This window comes from Chrysemys picta, chromosome 16 (genome assembly GCF_011386835.1).
Source record: "Chrysemys picta bellii isolate R12L10 chromosome 16, ASM1138683v2, whole genome shotgun sequence".
In the NCBI taxonomy this organism is placed as follows: domain Eukaryota; kingdom Metazoa; phylum Chordata; order Testudines; family Emydidae; genus Chrysemys; species Chrysemys picta.
The window spans coordinates 31,587,815-31,601,336 of record NC_088806.1 but is presented as its reverse complement, the minus strand read 5'-3'; the positions used below and the strand labels follow the sequence as shown (position 1 = coordinate 31,601,336).

The 13,522-nt window shown below is 45.3% G+C and overlaps 1 protein-coding gene across 7 annotated transcripts in view; it reads right to left on the bottom strand.

The window, feature by feature from the left end:
- Positions 1-11,240, bottom strand: part of UBE4A (ubiquitination factor E4A) — a 29,412-nt gene extending 18,172 nt beyond the window's left edge. For 2 of the 7 annotated variants that reach the window (XM_005299771.5, XM_042851810.2), the window contains exons 1-6: positions 11,109-11,240; positions 7,991-8,152; positions 6,351-6,527; positions 2,470-2,582; positions 1,061-1,213; positions 755-914 (exon numbers count right to left, since the gene is read on the bottom strand). In XM_005299771.5, coding sequence (XP_005299828.2) covers positions 755-914; positions 1,061-1,213; positions 2,470-2,582; positions 6,351-6,527; positions 7,991-8,111 — 724 coding nt within the window. In that variant the 5' untranslated portion in view covers positions 8,112-8,152; positions 11,109-11,240. Of the gene's footprint in view, positions 1-754; positions 915-1,060; positions 1,214-2,469; positions 2,583-6,350; positions 6,528-7,990; positions 8,153-9,484; positions 9,588-9,731; positions 9,769-11,108 lie in introns of those variants that run through there. The other 5 variants (XM_024102967.3, XM_065570321.1, XM_065570319.1 and 2 more) reach the window with 4 other exon arrangements.
- Positions 11,241-13,522: the final 2,282 nt, after the last annotated feature.

Sequence of the window (13,522 nt, the reverse complement as noted above, 5' to 3'; positions counted from 1 at the left end):
ACTTCGCTAGTGACACAGAAAACCAAGAAAGCAGACGGCAATTTCCCCTACACTTTGTGTTGAAAAGAACTGAGCTGTTCACAGGCTCCATCCCATTTCTGACTCTACTCGCTCCTGTTCAAAGGTTACTTTAAACTCTAGGAACTGACCTATTAGTTAAGGTTCCTGACACGGTCAGATGCTCCTCTTCCAAGATGTCTAAAGAACTTATTCTTATTCCTTGCCCCTTAGGTAACTTATAAGTTTGGATTTTAATTTGTACATTAGATCAGATCTGTTATTTACAGTGGGTGAAATCCTGGCCCCTTTCAAGTCAATAGCTAAACTCCCTTCGATTTCAAGGGCACCAGGATTTTACCCATTACGTTTATGAAAATATACAAGACAAAGAGTTAACAAAATGTCCAGACCCTCAAAGGGTAAAATACGGTTCAGCCAGCTTTGCACTCACCCCAGGTTTCTATTAGTGGGGTTAGTTTGTCTTGCTAGCGTCAACTGGTTTTACTTTCACCTTGACACAAGACCTTGAGCTGTCCTAAGGCCACCAAACTTGCCCTATTACTTTAGGCATTTCTCTAAGACTATCTACTGCTTACATGGCTCACTTGATTCTGAATGTCAAGCTTGGACCTTAAATAGCAGAGACGTTGGGTTTGATGTTCTTGTTATAAAGTGGAAAGAAAAAGCAACAATATTTGGTCATCTGAGGATAACTACTAACCCACCAGGAGAAAGAGACGTAGTTATAACTTACGTGCTCCTCTCAGTGCCTCCAGCATCAGGTCCATCAGCTGCTCATAGACATTCTGGTTGACATAGATCTCTGAGGTGAGAAGAACAGTGCGAGTGTTCGACACAGTCAGATTCCTGCAGCGAACTGCAAAGGGCAGCAGGTTCTCTGGCACTTTGGTTATCTGCGTGGAAAGAGGAATTGAGACAGAAGGAATGATGTCCCCTGAAGTGTACCGGTATACGTGGATAGTCTGCCCACTTGCTCATTTCAGGTCAGTAATCAGACCGCATATGATGCTACTTCCCCTTCCCAAGGCTGCCTACCTACCTCTTCCTTTGATCTCTGGTAACAGGCATATAAGTAGCGAAGAATCTGTTTCTCTCCTGCGTCTCTATCTGCTGAAAGATTCTGTGTGCTGACAGAGGTCATGTAAATCAGGTGATTTCCTGGTTCCTGGAGCAACAAGCGGGTGAAGAGTGCCTAGACACACAATTAAAAATATACTGAAAATAAACACACAATCCCAAGTGTCTAAAGTCACAACCCTCCTCATTCCCTCCACAAAAAACACCCCACACCGAATCATCCTAACACGGCTCCTTTTTGCCCATTAGGCTTTCCTTCCCTACTGAGAAATATAGAGAGTTCAGTGCTAGACCAGTGGTTCTCAGACTTTTCCCAGACTTTTCCCAGTCTGCTAGGCCAACAGCTTCTCCAGCCACCTTCAAAATTTGCAGCAGTTTTACTAATAGGGGTCTGTAACCCTTGCCTTTGAAAAAAAAACCTGACAAGCATTAGCATGACAGTCCTGTTAGAGGAGCGGGTCTCTTTACAATGTTTTGATGAGGTGGATGGAGGCGGAACTGTGTACTGGAGCACCAACTCCCACTGTCCACTGTTATAAGCAAAGGCATTCTTACCTTCCAGAAGACGGACACAGCAAATTAAACTGGAGGAGTGGGAGAGGCCTTGGGGTTTTAACCATTCTGTCACCAGACTCCTAATCTGTATCTTCCCATTCAGTCTCCCACATTGGCAGCAGATCTCTGCAGCCACTAGGAGGAGCTAGTATTAGCTAACCCTATAAGCACTCCAAAGCTCACAGCCACTAAGCCTGAAGTCACTTCCAGCCCAGTTGTCACAGGCAGCAGACATTTGACCATTCGTGAACAAGTCTGCACTTGAGGGTAAACTCTAATATGCTGTGCAGGGAAGGAGCAGAGTTCAAGTTATTGTTAGTAGCTGAGAGCCAGATTTTTTGTGCACTGTAAGAACTAAACCGTCCCCATCAGTAAATCTCAATTTCAGCTAACAAAAGCCGTGAACAGAAATTAATGACACCTTCTCAATTTGGTGAGGAATAACCACCTATACCTAACCCACAGTGCCTTCCCAGTGCCCAGAATGCAGCCAGTTTGGCTCTCCACAGCCGCTGCTTCCCAAAGCAAATTACCAAAAGAAGGTCTATTGTTAGCCTAGTCTAAAAACAACAAAAAAAGAGCTGAGCACACTGGTTTCTCAGTAACATGTGCACGGGTTAAGCTGTCCTCCCATATCATTAATGTTTTATGCAGACCTGATCTTTAAATAGGAGTCATTAAATACCCATTTGGGACCGGACTTTTGAGGAGATACTCTGCAATCAGGTACCTGCTTATTAATCACGGCACCTTCTTTAGCTCAGGACTGCCAGACACCAACCTGAAAGAGACAAGTTGACAGAGAAGTGGTGATACCTGTTCAATGTTTTCCATGTCAAGCCAGTCTTGTTCATCCAGTTCTGCAGCCATTTCCTCCAGGTACACACAGCGAGCAGGAATTCCATTGCCGCTCTTCATACTGGGATCACCTGGGGATAATCAAATCCACTTAAACAAACCACCACAAATACGTGCCTACCGACAGTGCGTTCAGCACATTGGACCTTGCCTGCTAGAGGGAGCGAACTGCTGTAAACAACTACCAAATATCACCATCCTCCTGCCACAAGGTTTCCTATGGAATTCTGTTGAATCTTTAGTTAAAAGCTCTCTCTTCTGAGCAAGTGGTTTTTGTATGATTGCTTAAAAACAGGTTTCACTCTAGAACATGATATACCAGTTATCTTTTAAAAGGTACACAAACGATAATACAACATCCACTGCACAACACACAGGTACACACCAGAATCCTGTTTAAGAATCAGTTTGGGAAAAATCCATTTGAATTGTAATTTCCCAATGTTCACTAAAGCTAGCCCCATAAGAGAGCGAACTTCCCAATTTACACATACATACAGAAGCTCACTTTGCAAGAACAAAGTGTGCTCTAGTAGGTATTTTAATACCAGGCCAGTCAATCAACGTATAATTGGTTTCCACTGGGATTATCACATTCTTCACCCATAGCCAAATGACACCAAGAAAGGTGCAAAATTCTTTCCTGCCTTTGAGAACAACTTTTTGTTTCAGAAAGTGGAAATAGTAAACAGAGGAACAGCCATTTTAGACTTGATTCTGACCAACAGGGAGAAATTGCCTGCAAATGTGAAGGTGGAAGATCATTTGGGTGAAAGTGATCATGAAATGATAGATGTCATGATTCTAAGGAAAGGAAGAAGTGAGAGAAGCAGAATAAGGACTTCAAAAAAGCAATCTTTAACAAACTCAGAGAACTGGTAGATTCCTATTGGAAGAAAATCTAAGGGATAAAGGAGTTTAGGAGAGTTTGCAGTTTCTTAAGGAGACAATATTAAAAGCACAATTCCAACTATTCCAATGTGAAGGAAAGATAGGACAGAATATGGCTCCATCAGGAGCTCTTTAATGGGCTGAAAATCAAAAAAGAATCCTACACAAAATGGAAACATGGACAAATTGCTAAGGAGGCATACAAAAGACTAGGACAAGCACATAGAGACAAAAATCAGAAAGGCTAAGGCACAAAATGAGTTGTACCTAGCAAGGGACATAAAAGGCAATAAGAAGTTATTTAAATACATAAGGAGCAAGAGAGAGATGAGAGGAAACTGTAGGTCCTCATCTTAATGGGGAAGGAGAGCTAATAATTGATGACATCAAGAAGGCTGAGGTGTTGAATGCCTATTTTGCTTCAGACTTCACTGAAAAGGTTAATGGTGATCAGTCGCTCAACGCAATGTTAACAACCCTGGGAAAGATAAGTTAGATGTACTCAAGTCAGCAGGTCCTGATGAAATTCCTCCTAGGGTTCTTAGGAAATTAACTGAAGCAATCTTGGCACCATTATGTTATCATCAAGAACTCGTGGAGGACAGGTGATGATGTCCCAGAGGACTGGAGAAGGGCAAACGTACCTATTTTTAAAAAGGGGAATTATAGACCAGTCAGCCTAACCTTTGACACCTGGAAATATACTGGATCAAATTATTAGTGTCATCCTCCAGGTGCTTACAGTTATAAGGAATACCCAGCATGGATGTCAAAAACAAATCATGCCAAGCCAACCTAATTTCCTTCTTTGCCTGTGTTTCTGGCATAGTGGATTGGGGGAGGGGGGAAGCGGAGAGAGTGTAGACATGATTATCTTGATTTTAGTAAGGCTTTTGACACAGTCCAACATACCATTCTCATAATCAAAGTAGGGAAATGAGGTCTAGATGAAATTATTATAAGATGGGTGCACAAGTGGTTGAAAGACTGTAGTAGTTGAGTGGTTCATTGTCAACCTGGGACAGCATATCTAGTAGGGTCCCACAGTGGTCACGCCTGGGTTCAGTATTATTAAATATTTTCATTAATGAGTTGAATAATGAAGTGGCGAGCATGCATATAAAATCTGCAGAGGACACCAAGACAGATGGAGTTACAAGTACTTTGGAGACAGGATTAGAATTCAAAATGAGCTTGACAAATGGGAGAATTCATCTGAAATCAACAAGATGAAATTCAATAAAGACAAATGTAAAATACTTCACTTGGGAAGGAAAAATCAGAGGCACAACTACAAAATGGGGAATGACTGGCCAGATGATAGTGGTACAGCTGAAAAGGATCTGTGGGTTACAGTGGATCACAAACTGAATATGAATCAATAATGTGATGCAGTTCCAAAAAAACTAATATTCTGGGGTGCACTAACTGGAGCATCCAGTTAAGATGTAAGATACGGAGGTAATTGTCCCACTGTATTCAGAACTGGGGAGGCCTCAACTGAAGTACCGTGTCCACTTCTAGGAGTCACACTTTAGGAAAAATGTGGACAAATGGAAGAGCCCAGAGGAGAGCAACAAAATGATAAAAGGTTTAGAAAACCTCACCTATGAGGAAAGGTTAAAAAAACTGGGCATGTTTAGTTTCAAGAAAAGATTAATAAGGAGGGACCTGATGATAGTCTTCAAATATGTTAAGGGCTGTTATAAAAGGGACAGTGATCAATTGTTCTCCATGTCCACTGCAGGTAGGACAAGAAGTAATGGGCTTAATCTGCAGCAAGATAAATTTAGGTTAGATATTAAGAAAAACTTTCTAACAATGGGATAGTTAAGAATAGGATGGACAATCACCTGTGAGAGATGGTCTAGATTTATTTGGTGCTGCCACAGTACAGGGGCTGGACTTGATGACTTCTCAAGGTCTTTTCCAGTCCTACATTTCTATGAAACATCGACTAAATCACCCTGATGATCAAGTAAATCACTTCCCATCCAATCCCTACAAGTGAACTTTACAAATAAGGGGCTAACACATCAGCACTGACTGGGGTTTTAGGAAAGCAAGATGTGAACCATATCCTAGCTGCATGGTCATGCCAAGTGGGGATAATACAAACTCCATTTTAGTGCTTTACATTTATTCCAGGCTGGATTGATTTAAATCACCAAGTGGAAAATCTCAATTTAAATTATCAATTTTAATCAAACTTTTCCATTTGTAGTTCAGTTATTTTCTAAAGAAAGGTGCATTCTCATTGGCTTATATAACCATTAAAACATGTTGATTTACAACTAAATAGATGTATTGTGTCTGATGAAGTGGGCATTCACCCACGAAAGCTTATGCTCCAATACATCTGTTAGTCTTAAAGGTGCCACAGGACCCTCTGTTGCTTTTTACAGATTCAGACTTACACAGCTACCCCTCTGTAACTAAATAGAGCCTTTACACTAGATTTGTTACATCTTTCTGCTACCTAGGAGGGTACACCATAACTATATGCATATATTTAAGCAATTATATAGCTTAATATTTTCAGATTCTTATTAATTTTACATTTTTAGTATGTTAGAAAATGAAGAATGATGGGAAGAATCATAATTTGAGCACATTCAATAAGCTCTCGGGTAGAGAGAAGCATTACAACACAAGTATGAGACCCCTGAGGTGCGCTCAGTGGATGATCCTGATGAGATGTGTGATGGTGTCTGCTAAAGTCAGAGGCTACAGTAATACAAATAATAAATAATAATGACTGCAGTGTGCAATCACACACATCTGACACTAGTCTTCAGACTTAATCTCAACCCCTGGGAGCCAAGATTGCTCCAGACTAACACACACTCATAACTACTCCCATGGCTGAACTATTGTGCTTGCCAAATAAATCTTATAACCCTGAGAGTCTGGTGGGTAACACAAGTCTTCACTGCATGTCCACTCACTGTTGTCGAGGGTGATGAGGAAGATCCTCTGGATCATGTGATTGATGTTGAGCTGTTCACACAGCTCCTGCTGGGAGCGGAAGGAGCGGCTGATCTCAGCCACAGAGTAGTCACAGTCATCCAGACTCTCTGATACACTGTTATCCGAGTCATCTTGGCTGGCTGAGGTTTCATCTGCTGGAAAACAGAAGATAGTAAATAAACATGTCTCTGGCCCAGGAAGAAATTAACACTGCAGCATGAAGGGTAAGCAGTGTGTCTCTGGGAACAAAAAGGGCTGAATTAACCCAAGGGAGCACTATCAGCGACATGCACAGGTCCTGCCCATCTTTGTGCCGTCACTGATTTCAAACACCTACGCTTAGGTTTCTACATGTAAAACCATGAATTATTCATTATCTGGAAGCACAGCAGTAAGCACACTATGGCTACAGTGCAGTTCTGCTGAAGGTAGTGATGATGTAGGCTGTGATGTACACCATTTTGTAACACCCTGCTCAGACCAGGGTTGGACAACAAGTTGATAAAGAACCCTGTGTCCTATCTACACACTATATTCACCGATTGCCAGCATCACTGGCACTGCCATGGAGAAGCGTTACAGGCCCATACACTGTCTGCACACCACACTGAAGAATTAAGGAAGCAATGGCATTTTGTTTTGTAGAATACAAAGTGCCATTTAAAAACATTTATCTCTGAAAAGACTGTCTGAACACAGGCACCCGTCAAACAGTGCAAGTCTTAGAACAAGAAATTTAAACCTTTCACGTCAGATAAATTGCTACTGAAAAGCAAAGTAGACCTACTGTCAGAACAAAATAAAATAGAGCACTACACTCTGTGGGTAAGAAACAAGTCACCCTGCCCATTCAGATTGGTTGGTGAACGGCCAAGGAGACATCCACACCCTTTCCCAAGCATTCTTGCTACTTCTACAACTTGCCTTCTGCAATGGTGCATGGCCCAGTTCCCATTCTCCCTCCTTGTCTCCCAAAAGACTCCCATACGAATGTGGTAAGACAAGAGTATTGCTTTAAATAATAATATTTAGCCCTTATACACTAATGTCCATCTTTAGAACATTAATTCGTAAGGACTTCCTGTGACATAGCTAATCTAATTATTCCCCAAATGGAGGCAGCACCCACAGCTCCCTGTGCTCAGCACCTGGGGGTGTGGGGGGTATCAAGGCACAAGTGACCTGGTCAAAGCAAGAGTAAGTGTTCAGTCTGGGATCAGAACTCCCAGTCCTGAATTCAGATCAGACTTCTCCCCCAAGATTTTCTAGTGGACTACAAACAAGTTGGCTCAACAATTTAGGGCCTGATCCAAAGCTCACTGAAGTCAACTGCAAGACTCCCAGTGAATTCAATGGGCTTTGGATCAGACCTCAAGTGCACAAAGTAAGATGCTATATTGACATACAAATAATACTGTGGCCACCCGACAATTCTGACTCCTGGCTACAAGTGTCCAGGCCTGAAAAATATTTCTGTTTATGGATGGTCCCAAACCTGCCCAGGGTACTGAATCTGAATAGTTAACACAGACCAGAGTATGAAAACCTTATAGATATGTTGTTAGGGAAGACCCTCTGCAACCGGAGCTGCATTGTTTGGTCTCCCTTCTCCTCTTACCAGTGAGCTGCCTCAGCTGCTGTTTTTGGATCGCTGCAAACTGCTTGGCATCAGCTAGGGAGCTGAAGAGGGCTGCAAAAGGGTTACTTGAGATGCTGTTGTTATTCTCTTGGTCTGTCATTTCACTTTAAAGTGTGCTCCATCCAGACATGGGGAGAGGGGCTGAAGAAAGAACAGGTATGACAATCACAAAGCAGTGGTTAACAGCAGCAACTACAATTCTTAAAGTTTAAAAATAAAACCAGAAGTGCCTTAGTGGGGAGGATTTTTTCAATTAGGAATCCAAGATTTAAGACAATTTAACTACACGTCTAAGAACCCACCATTAAAAATGGTATGCCTGCTTTCACATCTATTAAAATTGAAGGAGTACACAAGCGCTCTACCTTGATACATTTTTTCAATGTTTAATGATACCTTTTAACTCATTAAAATTAAGCATTGAACTGAAACTGAAAAGAGCAAGGGAATTCAGTTATGGATGCTTAGCTGTACCGAACAAAATTCATTTCTTGTTAAGGTATCTTAGTACCTATTACAGTAAGTGATCTTACATGGAAACAGTGTTGCAGTACTGCAGACAAAGGCCATGCCTACACGAGCATTAATTGGGAAACCACATCCATGATGGGAACACTAATGGAGTCAGGACACAGATGTTTTTACAGCAACGTTGTCTAGATCTGCTATCACTGGTAACAGAGTAGCAGCCGTGTTAGTCTGTATCCGTAAAAAGAACAGGAGTACTTGTGGCACCTTAGAGACTAACAAATTTATTAGAGCATAAGCTGTCGTGGGCTACAGCCCACTTCTTCGGATGCATACAGAGTGGAATAAATATTGAGGAGATATATATACGTGTGTATATATATCTCCTCAATATATATCTCCTCAATATTTATTCCACTCTGTATGCATCCGAAGAAGTGGGCTGTAGCCCACGACAGCTTATGCTCTAATAAATTTGTTAGTCTCTAAGGTGCCACAAGTACTCCTGTTTTTATCACTGGTAAGAATGCTGGGATCTGGTCTATGCTAGCACTCCTACCATTTCAGCACTACGGGAGCTGGCAGGAATACCCAAAGAGGACAGCTAATGGTGGAAAGGAAGCCCAGTCCATTTGTTGATCCTTACTATTTCTTCTAAAAGTTATTAATTCTTCATCAGAGCATTACAATAATCAGATGCAACACTCGGCAGACCACTCCACCTATCCTTCCCTACAGAAATACAGGCAGTATAGAAAGCAAAATAGCTTAACTTTTAGCCTAGAGTTTTGCTGGTTTGCCATGGAATAACTTCCTAATTTGTAACACATGCAAGCCAAGGAACTAGCCCTGGTTGTTCCTACACTGGACTACAACATCCCTGTCAGACTGAGAGAGCAATTTATATTTATCCCCTTCTAGACATTTCAAGAGACCATGAATCGCAGCTTGTGGAATACTGCTGTACACAAGTCAATCTAGTGCAAAGCCAAAGGACAAACTTACTCAGCCTGTTTACACAGCTGATACCTGCAGAAAAATTCAAGGACTCACAAAGTCACAATAGCACTAAGTACGTTTCTTCTTTCCCCTCAATGGAGACAGAGTTCTGCATCAAATCACATTATTCAAGTTAGTGAAAAAAATTGAGCATTTAGGTTTATATGTATGACAGTTGCTGCTAATGTTTTATTTGTTATATAGTGAAATGTCATTCAAATGACTGCTCTAACAGATAACAAACCTCACCCACCTTGTTGCTCTAACAGCTCTAATTCAAGCCAAAAGGTAGCTCCTGTGCCACAACTTGCAGATGGAGCAAATCCAAGAAAACCCCAGAAGCACAATATTGTATAGAAGTGACTCCCAACATTCTTCTGGTGAAAAACCCCTTGAAAGAAATTGGAATGCCCTCCCCATGTCTCCTCATGCCATGCATCACAGGCAGCTGCATCTTCCTTCTGACCATTCTCCCTCTCCTGCCCATATCTACCTCAGCACTCTCTGTCCTTTTCCTCTTTGCTTTCTAATTATTGGGCTTTCTTGTTTTTGTTAAAACAACAAGGAGTCTGGTGGCACCTTAAAGACTAACAGATTTATTTGGGGATAAGCTTTCGTGGGTAAAAACCTCACTTCTTCGGATGCATAGAGTGAAAGTTACAGATGCAGGCATTAGACACTGACACATGTTTTTTGTCCCATCAGGCACTGGGATCTCAACCCAGAATTCCAATGGGCGCGGGAGACTGCAGGAACTATGGGATAGCTACCCACAGTGCAACGTTCCAGAAATCGACGCTAGCCCCGGTACGTGGATGCACACCGCCGAATTAATGTGCTTAGTGTGGCCGCATACATTCGACTTTATACAATCTGTTTCCCAAATTCGAATTATATAAATTCGGATTAATCCCATAGTGTAGACATGGAGAGCAGGGAGTTACTTCGCAAGTGGAGAACCAGTGTGGACAGGGCCAATTCAATCAGGGTGGATGTAGTCCACTCCCAATAATAGGTGAGCAGGTGTCAATTCCAGGAGAGGAAAAGCTGCTTCTGTAATGAGCCAGCCACTCCTAGTCAAGCCCAGATGAATGGTGTTAAATTTGCAAATGAATTTTAGTTCTGCTGTTTCTCTTTCCGTCTGTTTCTGAAGTTTTGTTGTTCAATGATACAGATTTAAAAGTCACGATCATTGAACAAAAACACTTCGTCCTCCAACCCCAGTGTCTGACCCTTGGAGATTTAGGGTCACTCACACCATCGGGTGCACCCGGACCTGCGAGCTAATGGCCACCGATGGAGCTGTTAACCCCGCTATACTCCGGGCCCGGGGCAGCCCGGGGCAGGCAGTGCGGGGCCGGACAGGGAACCTGAGCCCAGCGCCGCGCGGCTGCCGGCGGGGAGGGGAACCGAGGCCCGGCCCGGGCCGGCCCGGCCGCCCCGAGCCGCACAGCGGGGGCGCGGGGCTCCGCGGCTGGTCCCAGGCCCGCCCGGCCACTCGCCCGCCCCGCGCGGGGGCCGCCTCAGGGCCCGGCCGCCCCACGCAGGCCCGGGGCTCGCCCCGCCCCCCAGGCCCGCTCCCCACGGGCCGCCCGCCAGAGGGGGGAGGGGCGGAGCTGCCGCGTCTTACCGGGGCCCGGACGCTTCCCCTTCTTGCTCAGCCTCAGGCTGGCAACCGCGGACGTCACCGCCCCGCGCCGCGCGTCACCTCCCCGCGCCGGAAGCGCCTGGCGGCCGGGAGCACGTGGGCAGGCGCCACGTGTTGGGCGGAGGGGGACCAGGCGCTCGTTTCTCCCACACACCCCCCCCCCCCCGTAACGGGGCTGGCTCCCCGCGCGCCCCGGCTCCGGCTGACGGGGCTCGGCTGCCGCCTCTGCGTGCGGGCGGGGGCAGGGTCCCTCCCGAAGGCTCCCGGGGCAGGCGAAGCAGCGCGTGGCGCTGTCCCGGGGCTGGCGGTACTTCCCCGGGGGACACCCTCGTAGCACGCTCACGGCGACAACGCCCATAGGTGGGCGCCAAAGCTGTCACAGGCCTTTGCCACGCCAGGCTGAACGCAGTCCAGGGCCAGGCTTCTGGGCACGCCGTGAGCCCTGAGACTGCACAATCTTCCAGGGCTTGAGCTGCATTTAACATCTCGGCTTAGCTACCAGAGTGGGGTGTGGAAAAACACACCCCTGAGCGACACAGGCGTGCTGGCAAAACCCGCCTATCCACACAGCTACATCAAGGAGAGAGTGTCAGCATAGCAAATGTTGTTGGGGGAGGTGATGTTCCAACAACGACAGAAAAATTCCTAAAGAAGAGCTCTGTGTATCTCAAAAGCTTGTATCTCTCACCAACAGAAGTTGGTCTAATAAAAAGTATTGGGCTGAGGGTGACCAGATGTCCTGATTGTATAGGGACAGTCCTGATATTTGAGGCTTTTTCTTATATAAAAGCCTATTACCCCCACCCCCGTCCCGATTTTTTGCACCTGCTGTCTGGTTACCCTACTTGGGCTACACTTAAATGTTTGGTTGAACTAGCTACACTGTTTAAGGATGTGGAAAAACACTCCCCTGATTGACATAGTTTGTCAACCTAACTTCTAGCATAGATGCAGCTGTGTTGGTGGAAGAGTGCTGCTGCTGTGGGGGGCACTGCCTTCAGAGCTGAGCGACTGGGACAACTGTCGCTGCTCTCTGACGCCAAGCTCTGAAGGCACACACAAGTGAGGCTGGCAATACCGTGACACCCCCCTTCCCCCAAATAACCTTGTTGACCCTCCTACAACTCCCTTTGGGGTCAGGACCCCCAATTTGAGAAACGCTGGTCTCCCCTGTGAAATCTGTATAGTATGGGGTAAAAGCACACAAAAGACCAGATTACTCGGTCCATGACACGTTTTTCATGGCTGTGAATTTGGTAGGCCCTATTTATAAATCACTTTTCATCCAAAGGGCTTTGTGTCATTACAGTGTGGCAAGGGGTTGTTAATAATCTCAAGTGGTAAAGTCCTTATCACTTAGGGCTAGATTTTTAAAGGTATTTAGGCACTTTTGAAAATCCCACTAGGTCCCTAGCTACATCTTTAGGTGCCTAAATACCTTTGAAAATCTGGTCCTTCGTTTTTACATTTCACCCAAATTAAGAAACTCAGCCCAGCATCCCCTAGTACTATGCTGGATCAGTGGGTTCTCTATTAACTCAGGGACCACATACAGAGCTAATCACAAATCCAATTTTCTATAGTGCATGGGTTTTCCTTTAACAGACTTGCTTCCAGGGCCGGCTCCAGGCACCAGGCAACCAAGCACATGCTTAGGGCGGCACCTGGTAAGGGGCGGCCAATCTTGGGGTAGCGGGGGAGCAGCGTGGCGCAGCATTCCGCGGGGGGGGGGGCGGCTACGGCGGCGCGGCACTCGGCGGGGGGCAGCGCGGTGCGCAGCTCTCGGGGGGGGTTCTGGCGGGGCGCAGCACCTGGGGGGGGCGGGCTCCGGTGGCGCGGCGCTCGGCGGGGGGGTGGCGCGGGGCGCGGCGTTCGGGGGGGGGGGTGTCCAGCGGCGTGGCGCTCGGCGGGGGGGGGTCGGCGGAGCGGTGCTTTTTTTTGCTGCTTGTGGCAGCAAAAACGTTAGAGCCGGCCCTGCTTGCTTCAAAGTACTGACCTCACCCAGATTGTTCTAGCTTGTCAAAGCTGAGATCACCTGCACAAACTGATTAGTTTTTTTTAATAATTGTGTAGCAGCTGAAAAGGAGTTCTCACTCTCTGTTTAAAAATGATTCCCCACGAGGTGGAACTGTTTCAACACAAATCATTTCTAATAAAACACTGGCTTGATTTGCAAATAAGTAGGTATTCTGTTCATTTGGAGTCACAGACATGACTGCTGGGAATCACAGGAACAGAGTGAGAAGAACCTGGACTTCAATATTGTGTGTTTCTACTGGAGTCCTGCAGGGATCGTTTCTTATCAGTGATCTGAACGGAAACATAAAATCACTGATAAAGTTTGCAGATGACACAACGATGGGGGAGTGGTAAATAATGAAGAGGACAGGTCACTG